This window comes from Vanellus vanellus, assembly GCF_965231255.1.
Source record: "Vanellus vanellus genome assembly, chromosome: 3".
NCBI lineage: Eukaryota > Metazoa > Chordata > Aves > Charadriiformes > Charadriidae > Vanellus > Vanellus vanellus.
This window is the reverse complement of record NC_138907.1, coordinates 26,762,488-26,775,407: the sequence shown is the minus strand read 5'-3', so window position 1 is coordinate 26,775,407 and position 12,920 is coordinate 26,762,488. Positions and strand designations below refer to the sequence as shown.

General features: G+C 43.8%; 1 protein-coding gene across 2 annotated transcripts in view; it reads right to left on the bottom strand.

The window, feature by feature from the left end:
• LPGAT1 (lysophosphatidylglycerol acyltransferase 1) overlaps positions 1 to 6,400 on the bottom strand; it is a 67,102-nt gene extending 60,702 nt beyond the window's left edge. The window contains exons 1-3 of one of the 2 annotated variants that reach the window (XM_082481633.1): positions 6,358 to 6,400; positions 5,866 to 6,031; positions 5,133 to 5,400 (exon numbers count right to left, since the gene is read on the bottom strand). In XM_082481633.1, coding sequence (XP_082337759.1) covers positions 5,133 to 5,370 — 238 coding nt within the window. In that variant the 5' untranslated portion in view covers positions 5,371 to 5,400; positions 5,866 to 6,031; positions 6,358 to 6,400. Of the gene's footprint in view, positions 1 to 4,005; positions 4,109 to 5,132; positions 5,401 to 5,865; positions 6,032 to 6,357 lie in introns of those variants that run through there. The other variant, XM_082481634.1, reaches the window with a different exon arrangement.
• Positions 6,401 to 12,920: the final 6,520 nt, after the last annotated feature.

Genomic DNA, 12,920 nt, shown 5'->3' with positions numbered 1-12,920 from the left:
GTCACATCAGGTGTTTTTGCACATTCAAAGAAAACACAAACAATTTTGTTTCTCCGTTTCACACACTGCATGACTTCATAAACATGAGTTGTTTCCCCCATGCCCCTCACTGCCCAGTTCTAACAGCAGTGACCAGTCCTGAAACCGAAACATTGGCAGTTAAAACAACAAAAAATCACACTGTAGGAACAGAGGAGGGTAGAAAACAATGGCAAGATTAGAGGCGTAGATAGATCTCCTGAAATAACACCTCCTGCCTTATTTGGAGAAAAAAAATTTACTTTATCTCATCTGCCGTTTTCCAGCTTCTGCTGCACTTCCTGCCTGAGGAGAAGGGCCGACTTGTCGTGAGAAGCAGCACAGACAGCGCACGCTGCCTGCACCGAAGAAGTGTTGTCACAGCAACTCCACCTGTATCTTTTACAGTTCTGGAAGACAAAAATATTCTCATTCTTAGAAGGCTAGAGGAGTTGAGGCTGTTGACTGATGAAATGGAAACAAAGAAGATTTTGAATTAGAGAAAAAAAAAACAGTATGACCGCTGAAAAATTATAGAGTGGCCTCTACTTGATCGTATGTACAAATTAGCCAATAAATTTTAAATCACTTGCGGGGGGACGGGGGGGACAACTAAAAATCCAAATCTCAATTTTACTCTACTTGGCTGAATAACAAAGAATGAAGAAAGGGAAATTCTCCTCACTTGACAAAACCAGAATATTCTTATGGACACTAGTTAAATGTCACCTTCCCGGCTAACACAGAACAGGACCAGGCAATACCATAGGATTAGTCAACTTTTTATTAAGCACTGCATCATTATACCAGTAAGCATACTTACACCACTAAGACTTTTTTGTGTGCAGTAACAGAGGTGTATTACTCTTTCTTTCATCAGCCCACCAACCTGTCATACGTTACTGCAAGACTGTGTGTACGCAAGAGGCTGAAGCAGAAGGTTTTGTCGAGCTGTCTTCCTCACTGCTGGGCTATGAAATACTCCCAAGCACAGCTCTCAAGGAAACCCCCACCCAAGGTGCACACAACCCTGCTGCCCGCATGCAACCCTTCTCTCCCCTGGTGCTCTGACAGGCAGAAAAGCGCTGACGTTGCTGCAGACAGAGTACACTCATCCTCCACCAGCTCTTCCCCATCCCCAGCCAGAGGTACAGGCTGAGCACACACCATCGCTCCCTACAGTAGGGCCGAGCTGTGCAGAGAGAGCAGAGTGAAGCACAAGATCAGCATCATGAGTATCAGGACTACATTGCTAACCAATTACTGTGCTGTCATAGAGACATCTAATCGCAATACCACAACACCACTATGATAGGCTAATGCTAACTTCTGCATTTAGACAGCAGAAGACAACGAAACAGTTCATCTAAGCACATTTAAGCAAATTAAGCTTTTCTCTAACAGCCCTATTTTTAGCAGTTTGATTAGCTACAGGGACATTAAACTTTAGTCTGCAACAGATACTTGCCCAAAGAAGTTCAAATCTAGAAAATGGTTGCTTTAAAACCAGTTTTGTAGGTGAGAAGGAGGTCATCAGAAATTCACCACCACAGATACGTTCCATCTCCCTCCCATTACATTTACTGCACTGTTTAGTGGCTTCTGGTTTACTTGTATATTAAATGACAAATTATAGTATAGGGGAAAAAAGGTACTTGCCAACAAAGGATCAAGCACTCTCGAGTTTGCTTTTTTTAGAATGCGTCTTCCAACAAATGCAGGAAAATATTTAGAAGTGTTATTCAAAGGTGCCTTTCAAATCACACTAATACGCAGATTCCGAGTATCCTAACTGAACAGCTCCTACAAAGAGAGCAACACATTTATACAAAAAGCCTTAAAAAAAAAAAGGCTTAGAAGAGTTATAAGAAGGCCTTTCTGAAAGCATATAAAAATAAAATAAGATTACTAGACCCTCTGAACATTCTTCATAAAAAGGCACTCAGTTTTCCTTTTCATAAGAAACACTATGGAGTTCAAGAGAACAACATAGACATTTATCATACTCTGCCCTTTAAAAAATCAAAGGCAACCAATTATATCCAAGTTCACTCTCATACTTGCATCTTAAGAAGAAAAAGATCAGGGAAAAGAGAGCGACCTTTACAATTTCTCTTCCCATTCCTTTCTTTCTTTTGCTTGCCCACTTACACACTATCTCTTTACATAACATCAAGTGCATCTGCAAGCAGAAACACCTACGTTTATCAAAAAGCACAGATTAGAGCTGCTGATATAGGCACAGATCATGTAGTTTCTGTAACAAATCCTCTAGGATCCTAGCACAAAACCACAGGTTTATGCGGGGGTGGGGAGGAGAAGGGCAGACCTAGTTCATGAGTTTTCCTCAGCTATTCCATCTTTATTCAATAAAATATACTAACAATTACGCAACAGCAGCAAGGCCCAGAAAGAAAACCTAGGACTCACTATATTTTCTTCATTTGGTGTTGAGCTCTCTCCCACACATTACATACAAACTTACAGGGGGGGGAAAAAAAGTCTGTCCTGAATCTACTTTGCAGGCTGGGTTTAAGTGCCTAATTACAAATGGTTCACGTCCCTTCTCACCCAACAGATGACCCAAGCTTGGAAGGGGAAAAACAAATTAAAAACCTGAAACACAACTGAAACAGAACACTACCTCCAATTAAAAGACAAATAAACTTATTTAGCTGGTTAGCCTCTCATTTAAGCAAAAAAAAAAAAACAAAACAAAAAAAAACACCCACAAAACAAGAAAAGCAACTCACCAACTGCTCAAAAGAAAAGAAAATCCTTAATCTTCTCAATGAACCCATACGTACCTACTATCTTGTATTTACTTTTGCAAAGATAAAACATATCGAAGCCTATCTTTGACTTAGTTTTTGGAATTGAAAAAAGAGTAATTCCAGAGCAATGTCTCCTTCAGATGCACCACTGGAAGTCTTAGACACCAACTCTAAGTATTTCAGTTCTGAATTAGTTAAGTCGTACCCTATAAAAAGAGGGGACCTAGCAACAGTAATTTACAAATCTATCAATCTGGAAACAGACATATAAATTACTCTGTCTACGTATGTTGAAGCCAAAAAGACACACTTTCCGGGTTCGTTCTGCATGTGGTGGTGAGCACTGATGAGGGCGAAGAAAGGAAGAAATTATCTATTCTTGCTATTTTGTAGCTTTCAGTATGTCTTCATATCAAATAAAATATATTTAAACTGAGACTTTGTACAAGCGTTTGCTTAAAGTCCTCCCCAAAACAAAAGCCATGCTTTATAGTGAAAAGTGAAAAGAAGGGCCTCCTTACCCATACACCATCCCAGAAAACACTTCTGTGTAGCTGTTTGTAAATGATACTTCAAACAAACATACTAAGACATTTCAAGACTGTAAAACAAAGGATTTCAAATTGTCAAGATACATCAGCAACACCAATCAAAAGATGCTTTGGGAAGACTCTAGGATATGCAGATCATGCTAAGACCACTTTCCAAGCAATAGGCAAAAGAAACCACACAGTTCTGCAGTCAGCAGTAAAACTATCCCAAGGAAACTGCTTTCAAAAATCGACAACCATATTGTCATGGGAAAATGGCTTGAATTTTAACTAGCACGTTCAATATACACAGTGAATCCCCGGGGTCATATGCTATATGACTTTAACATTTCCATTATGCCCATAAACTTTCCCATTTCCAATTAATAATACACGCAACACCTTGAAAGTGAATCCTTCCTTCCTTCTGGAAGGCCTTTGTGCTTTAAGGCATAAAGCAGATTTTTAAAAATATACCTGCCACTGCAAATACTATGTGGACTTCTTTTAATGAGCAAATACAAACATATAAAAAGATTTTTAAAACAGCGTATCTGGAAAAGCTTGAGCTGTACCAGGCAAGGCAATTTTGAAGCAGTGCAATGTTGCGAGAGTTCTAGCCCAAAAGACCAGAATCTAGCTTGCTGCTGCCACCGTCTCCTTAAGAAGAACTGGAAGCTCACCTAGAGTATCCACAGAAACTTTGTGCATCTCGGAAAGGCACACGAGAAGGTACCGAAAGGCACATTATCACAGAGGCTTCAGCTCTTGTAGCCTAACAAAAACAGCGCTCCATCTGGGTCAACACTGCCTTTCTGACTAATCAGGAGTCCGACCAGACTCCAGAGCTGTGTGCTGCCATTCCTTTTTTTCCTTGTTTACATGGACAAGACCCGCGGATGCAGCCTGGGCAGAAGAGAGGGAAAGAATTTTAGGAGGGCTGTTCGTATTTTGCACTCAGTAGATTAATTTCCTCCTCTTTCTAAGGTCTAAGCACATACAAAGAATTGATGGCTGCTTCCTTGCACAAAGTGCAGTAGCCAGGATGAAAATCAGTGCATCTGAGGACAAGACTAGTGCCTTCCTTAATATTTCAGTTCAGTCCATCACCTTGATGAGCCTATGAATACCAACAAGCAAAAGTTCAATAATAACTGCAAAGCAAGCATGCAGAGGGGAAAAACCCTACAGATTCTGTAATTAGCTGTGCTAACAATAAATGAAGAGCCATACAGTTGAGAAACAGTGCGTATCACTATTTGTATGAGAGGTTCCCTCTGTTTCCCTCCATTCTGAAGCAGCAGCAAAGACAGTCGCTGTTGCAGGGAATAGAAGACCTACTCTTCTGACATGAGCTTCGTGTCAAACTTCATAGCCTTGTGTCCTGACAGTTTTAAGTGGAGATGATTTAGAGATGCATAGACTTAATAAAGAAAAGTTTGGCTCTATCAGCTACAGGTAAAGTACAAATCAACTCTCTTTTGAGGAGATGTACCTTTTTTATGTAATGCTAAAACAAAGTGATGAAGATACTTGGGAAAAAATTGCATTTCCGCTTATACTAAGACAAAATATTGATTGAGAAACTCTTACTTAACGCATAATAAGTTTGTACCTACGATTTAATAAAATGTTTTAATACACTCAGCATCTCAATCCAGAAATACAAAGCACCTGTAGAAGAAAAACATCCCACATACCCACTATATTTACACATTCCCCTACACATCCCCATACTAAAACATCTGTGTTTTAACACTTATTTACATCTTTATACTTGCACGTTTTAAATTAATGAAGACGTTCTTACCTGTGTATCCTGCCCACCAGCCCCAGGAAGCCACCATAGCTAAAAGCCACTTAAATAATACTCCTTCGATATACCAGAAGCTTTTACTATCCAACATTCGGAGAGGCTGCAGCATAATTAAATACAAGACGTAGGACGGAATAGCAACCAGGTTATTGGCGACCATAAAAGCGAACCTGAGGAGTGCTTTCAGGCAGGTATAGCCCACCCGCTGGGCCTGCTCTAGAGTCACGGCCATTCTCTTCACAGCGGAGGGCGCGGGACCGTCCTACGGAGAGAGGAAAAACAAGGCAGAGGTAGCGCTTCCCCAGCCGGGCCAGGCGCGGCTTGGGGCCGGGGTGCCCGCTCCGCTCGCCTGCCGGCCCCAGACCCAGCCCGCTCCTGCCTCCGCCGTTAGTCACCGGGGAAGGAAGCTACCCCCGCTCCAGGGGGGGGGGGGGCACGAAGGAAGCGACGCGACCCTCCGGTCGGTGCCGCCTCCCCTCCCTTCTCCTCAGCGGGCTCCGGGGGACCCCTGCCCACAGGTCCCCTCAGGGGAACACGCGCGCGGTCCCAGCCGGCCTCCATCTTCTTCCCCCCCCCCCCTCCGCCCCCCAATAAAAAAAAAAGGTCGCGGGGCGCTAACGCGGCTGCCGGCGGCTTCTCCCCCGGCCCCGGAGCAGCTGACAGGAGCCGGGGCCCGCGGGCGACGCTGAGGGGAGCGGGCGGCGGCGGGCCCGGCCGCGGGACTCACCTCCGGCAGAACGGCGGAGCGGCGGCGGAAGCGGCGGCGGGGCTAGGGGAGCTGGGCCCGGCGGTGGCGGCGGCAGTCCCGGCTGGCGGCGGCGGCGGCTGGCGGCGGCTCATGGACCCGGAGGTGGCTGGCCCGGCCGCGGTAGCGCTACTCGCCCTGCGGCTCCCTGCGGAGAGAGGGGGGCGGGCGGCGTGAGCGCGGGGGCCGGCGGGCGGGGAGGCGGGAGCGCCGGGCCGGGCGGGCAGGCGCAGACCGCGGGTTCACCTCGGTTCTCCCGCGCCGGCGGCCGGGCTGGGCCCGACACCCCTTCCCTTGCCCTCCCTTCCCTTACCCTCTCTTCCCTTACCCTTCCCCTCCCCGCCTGCTCGGCTCGGCACTCCGCGGGCAGGACCTCGCCGATCCCCGGCCCCGCAAGGACAGGCGGGTGCCGCGGGCGGGGGGAGGACCCTGCACCTGTTGGGGGCGGGGGCCCGGCCCGCGCAGGGTCCGTACCTCGGCACCACCGCCGCCGCCTCCGTCCCCGCCGCGGGCCGCCTGGGGTTCATGCCGGCCGCTGGGGCCGCGCTTCCCGCCCCCGCCGGCTGCGTGTCCGCCGTGACCGCCCGTCTCGCTGCCGAGAAAGCGGGGCTGGCGCTGCAACGAGCGCCGCCCCCCGCCGGAGAGCGCGGGCGGCTGCGTCCCCCGCCCCCGCACACACACACATACAGTCACACACATACGCTCGGCAGCGCGGAGCGGAGCGGGCCCCGCAGCCCGGCTGGCGGCTCCTCCCGCCCCCGGCAGCGCCTGCCGAGCCGGCCCCCGGGCTGCTTCCCGCTCCGCGGAGGGGACAGAAACTGGGGCTGTCACTGAGGCGGCCCCCCAGAGATTCTGCTCCCGTCCCGAAGCCCGCGGGGGGGGGGGACACGAGGCCGGGACAGCTGGAGAGCAGCACGGTCTGGCCGGACCCTTCGGCGACCGTCTGGTTTAATTCCCCTTCGCAGCTCTTTTAGTTAAAGTTGGGTAAATGGGTGAAGTCACAGGTCCCCCCTCAGCACCGCCAGAGATACGCTCCTGCCCAGGACAGCAATAAACACGGTTTGTCCCCGTAGGCATAAGTCCCTTGCACGTGCTTTCTACACATCAACTTATTAATTCTCTCTTTCATCCCTCTCCTGCAGCTGCAAACACCGTTTTCCACTTCCAGAAAACCCCGGCAGAGATCTGCGATCGTGCTGCAGCAAGACTGGGCGCGAGCCCTGCTCAGCCTCTGGGCAGGCCCAGAAGCAGATGAGGTGAAGGGAAGAGTTCACAGCCCCCTCCAGACAACCTGCACCCCCACGAAACCACTCCAGGGTGAGGCATTTTTGCTGTTTGTGTAACTGTATCATCCCTTGTGGCAATACAGGACTGTTGCCGCTTGTCTGTTCACTGTGCCCGTCGGACACAACCCTGCTCCTGTCTTCTCTGTAACCCCTGTAGAGGCCTTGGAAGAGTACCGTCAGCCATCCTTCAGCCCTCTCTGGACTGACACAGCCCAGTGTCTGTGGCTCAGTTCAACTATTACGATACCTACACTGAGCAGAATGGCTCCTGCAAGTGATTTTATGTCGATCCAGGTTCTCAAGGAATAGAAGCAGATGAAAAAAACAACTGCACCATAAGAAGGAGACATGCTAGGTCTTTTGTACTAAAAAAACAAATATTCAAATTGTAATACTTAGACTGAAAAACATATCACTTTCACATACAAACCATGCCACACATAAAGCTAGTCCACTGTTTCCTAGACAATGAGTCTTCAGAGATGACTGTACCATCAACAAAATTAAATCCCAGCCTCCATTCCAGGAAGAAAACAAAGTTGTTATTGCAGATAAATTTCATTTGAGAACTTAAAAACAAAACCAACCAAATAATGCCATGGTGTTCTATTTCAGCAAAACAAAACACAACAAAACTGTTGACCTTCTTCACAAAAAGGACACATCTTGCATAAGTGTTTCCAAGTCAGGGTGTTCTTCTACGTTATTTTTATTACTGGGTTAAATCTGACACTTGCACTCAGTAATCATTGTGGAATCAGCCTGAGCTGCTCTGAAGCGTTACCAGCTTCAGTAAGACCTGGGTTTTGGTTTGTGTTTTTTTGTTGTTGTTGTTGTTTTGTTTTGTTTTGTTTTTAATCTCTCATGCAAACAACCCTGTTGATATACTTGAACTTATTCTCAGCAAAACTTTGCTCCAAAATCCTCAGATAGAAAAAGGACCATTTTTAGGCCGTAATTAAACTTACATTTTAATTTTTACATCCTGACAGCAAAACTAAGGCTTGTTTCATCTTGGAGTAATATAAAAAACCATTAATTATAATTTTTATAAAGTCTGGTATCTCTTAATAATTTTATTCACACTATAAAATTTGGGATAATATTCTCATGCATCAAAACGAGGGATTGCAGAAATTGTTAGACAACTAATGAATCAGGCAATTTATATCACAGAAAGGAATTGCACATGGGGAAGCAGGCGCACAAAGCATTCTTTGTCAGACTGACTGCCTTAGAGCTTAGGAAACTGTGGTTTAGCATTTTGCTGAATGAGCTAGTAGCAAAGACCCACCCCTATTCCTCATTTCTTGGCCTTCACATGGACAACCCAAGTCCTAGGAAGTGTGCGCAACGAAATACCCCTTACGGATCTTGAGAAGCCTGCTGTCTGTCATCCAGTCTGAGCCTCTGAAGAATCCTTTCTTGTATAAAGTAACATGTAGGTTTATATGCGTGCCATTACTGCAAACAAAAAGAAGGAAACAACTAAGCAGTCGAAATCTTTTTTTCATTTGGTCAATAACTGTTAACACTGAAGCTCAGCAGTTTCACAACTGTTTTTTGGTTTTGATTTTATTTTATTTTTTTACTTCTGATTTCTGGAAGCAATTCCTCATAATCTCTGAGCTTCACAAGCTTTCATTACATACTGCTTGTCATTTTACTATTATAAATGCAAAAAAACCCAAAAGATTAATATAAGCAACTCTCAATTTGTGGTCTTTTTAACCATTTCTCTAACGTTTATGTATTTTTTTGACTTAATAGCTCCCTGTAACTATGTCTTTTCAGCTTCACGGAAATACTGACAGGGATGTCACTACTTATCATTGTAAAAATAGATTTTAATATGCTTATTAACTGGTAGATACAGATACTAACATTGGTAATATTAGGTGATTAACCGATGTTAAGGATTGCTGGAGCAGGTAATTAAATATTGGAGTTGTCTCCCACTCACCTCCAAAAAAACCTACAGACCAAAAACACAGAAAAAGAAGGTTAGATTTATTCCTGCCTGTAAGATGGAAAAACATGTTATTACTGAGGTAGGAATGTTACACAGTAATAAACAAACACATCTATTACATCCAGTTACTTGTAAAAGTTATCCTGAATAGCATATAGGTTACTGCAAGGGAGCTGCACAGTCTGGAAGATTCTTAATTCACACAGGCTGGATTTGATCACTCTATCTGGCTACAAGACTCAAGTCAGGTTTTAGTCATAAACTCCTCAAGAGGCTTTTGAAGATAGTGTTTTTTGTCTGTGGGTGTACTTCAAGAAGTGATTAGCCACTGTCATTCTCATACGCTACCATTCAATGGCACATATTTGCATTCCGACTTTGCCGTAGCATTAGAGCTGCCTGCAAGCGTAGCTGCAAGGAGGTAATGCGCTGCAGACATGCAAGTAGTCCGCGAGTCACTGAGGCCTCGAGAACCATAATGAAATCCAGGTTCAAAGCTGTAAACACTGAACCAACTAACAGATTTGTTTCTGGAGTTCAGAAACGGCAAGTTTTGGAATGCTTTGGAACCTCTGTCTGGGTCAAAGACTGGGAAATAAAAAGCTGCTCATTTTTCCCGACCAGATTCCATCAGTTTTTTCCCTGCTCGCTTTCCTTGTTGCAAACTGAAGTCACAGATGCCATATGGTCAGAGAAAAAAAGGTTAGGAGGATGCACTTGTGTGCTGACAACACCAAAACCAAAATTGCCTTTAAAAATCATAAAGGCCTGGCATACAGAGAACAAAGACAAGAAAATAGCCTGAGAAACCTCTGAAATTCTACAGAGCAGAAAACAACTACTGTTTCTAACATCTCAGAAAGAGCAACCTGCTACTTGGGAAATTGTATAAAATTTTATTACAAATAAAAAAAAAGGCATGACAAAAGTGATCAAAGTAGACAAAACTGCCACAAGGAACAACAAAAATGGCAGTGTGTATAGAGCACAGACTGCTGGAAGATGCATAACATGAAATAGGGCATATACTCAAGGGAGCATAAATCCAGAAAGCATCTCAGGTGAATTAAGTAGTTAGTATTGGATTTGGAAAAATAAAAGTTTAAAGAAGCACCAAGAAGAACAACTATGTTTTCTATAGGCTGCAATAAAGAAAGAAGGGAAAAGGAAAATGGCCTGGAAAAGGAAAAAACTTTGTTTACTTTTAAGTTAAGGAAAAAAAAATAAAACCAAGGCAGGAAGTTGTGGGACCTTTAAAAAAAACCCAAAAGATATAATTAAATTTAAACCTCTAATTCTGAGCTGCTTTACAAAGTGTCAGCTACCCTGGTGTGGAGGTTGCTGCCTTCAGAACATTAAACATTTAATTCCCTTTCATAATAACAGTTAAACCTTCCAAAATACTCTGTAACAGTACCTTCCATTACATCCTCTGTATGAGAGGCAAAAATCACCTCCAATCTCCAAGTAAATTCTTAAATTTAAAGGACAGTATCAGTCACTCCATCTCTACCAGCTGTACCCTCAGGAGAAATGGAGGAAACATGCTTGTTAAAGTCCCTTGATCTTCAGTGGCAAGCTGTTCTAACATCCTTCCTCTTACTCATCCAACAGTAGACCACACTTTTTAAAAGCTCTACCATCAGTAATCTTTTAGATACATGAGTTCCTTTTGACAACTCACATCCATTTATCACACATGCAAATGCAAAACCCAGGCCCTTTTCCTTTTCTGATTTTTCTCCTGGAAATAAATATTACCATGCTATTTGACCTTTCGACTTCAGGGTAACATGAAGGAGCTGTTAAAATGGAAGTAAGTTGTGGTATTGACTTAAATACAGAAATGTAACGAGTGTTAATGTAAAAAGGCTTTAACTGACCTGACACAGGGCTCAGCCCATTAACAAGCTCCCTTCCCTTGCCCCCACCCCGTGCCAGATCCCACCCGCAGTACCCCTCACCAAGATCAGCCTTGCCAGTCCCTATGGTTCTTGGCATACAGAGTTGTCATTTTTGCTCATTTTCTCTAATATTTCAAGCTCTTGGATGACAGCCTAAGTTTTTTTCATATTAAAAAATTATAGGCCTGAGAGACAATGTGTCACAAGCGTGACCAAAAAATTTCAGGCTCATGATAAATGCACACTTTTTATTCCCCCCCTCTACTAGCTTGAGTTGACATCAGACCTCAGGCAGTGTTAGTTCTAGCAAGACTGCAGGATGCCAAATTATGTCCTTGAGTTGTTTTAAGGCCATTTTTTCCTGGGAGAAGGTGGCAAAGAAGATTTCCTGCTTTTAAACAATCTACATAAACACACAACTAAATAATCCAAAGAAACCAAAGAGTTATTGCTAGGGTAAGAGAGACTAAATAAACAAAAAGTATTTCTTCTGAGTAAATTAAAACAGTATTGAAGTAGTAGTGTCATGTTGTTTGACCCCCAAATCTGTTCTGCTGGGTTTTTTTTGGTGTGTGGTTTTTTTTTTTTTTTTTTTTTTTTTTTTTAAATCAGGAATCATTAAATATTATGCAAGTTGGATTGTTACTTAGTTCTTTGAGTTAATATTTAATTCCAAAGTTTTTGTAAGCCTAAATGAGACCAAGTAAACATTTCATAACCAGGTATTATTGCATTTGTAATTTTGGTCTAGGGAATTTTATATAGTTAGACACGGACAGAAGAACAAACTCTGGCTCCAGTGAGGAAACATCCCCTCCCATTCCACTCCAGTGTAGCGCTTGAAATTCTGTCCAACATAAAGTAAAAATTAAAATTTGACACACAGCTTCTGGGGAGAGCAAGCTGAGCCATAGCCAAGGAGGCCATATACTAATCAGTACAAGTACACATTATCAAGTGTGCTACTGGGGAAGAAAGAAGACCACTCCTATCTAATGCTGGGTCTGGCTACGGTCCTATCACTCCGTCTTGTAAGTCCTGCTGCAAAATGGGTCTATATACGGCGAGAAGTCTCAGGCACTGCACTCTCCCTGCTCTGCACTTCAGGTTAAGCTCATCTGTTGGGTTACTGCTGCACAATTTAATTGGCCAACTTAGTTTGGTGCTCTATATGGGAATGTATTTTTGTCCCATTTGATAGCTAATTCTTAATTATCATGTGTTTTCCAATGGTTTTCTGAGGCCCAGGCAGTGTCAAAATAGATTTGCTGGGTACGGACACACATAAAGTGATAGTCCGTAACCTTTTTCAGGTGGAGATTACGTTCTAAAATTTAGAAGTACTCTGTTATTTATGATTTGTCAAGGGTTTGTTTTTAACTATTTTTGGACACATTTATTTCCTTTGTAGCACAAAAGCAGTGTGATAACCAGTATATGTACTACTTTTACGACAAAGAATCTAAAGAGACTCTGTAAGTTACAGAGGAGGACCAAGCCATATGACGCTTCAGTCAAGGCTATCCTGATCTCCCAAAAGAATCTGGGTAGATTCACGTCTGAGGGTACTTACTCTTTCTACAGCATAACAAGACCAGATCAAGGAAGTTTGGAGCTGGATAAGAACAGCACACTCATCTTTGTTCATGACCTTTACGTCACATTTGAACAATATCCCAGTTAGTCAAGACTAGCAGAAGGTGAGGCAGATGTAACCATCTCTCGCTTTCTTCCACCAGCTATATGCAGATTTCATAATTTTCCACTTAGGGAGAGCCTGTTAGCCTTTACAACAACGCCACTCTTGGATTTTCCATCTCAATCTGTTTTACATAAAATAGATACATCATCTTTATATTTTCTCTGGTTGCTTTT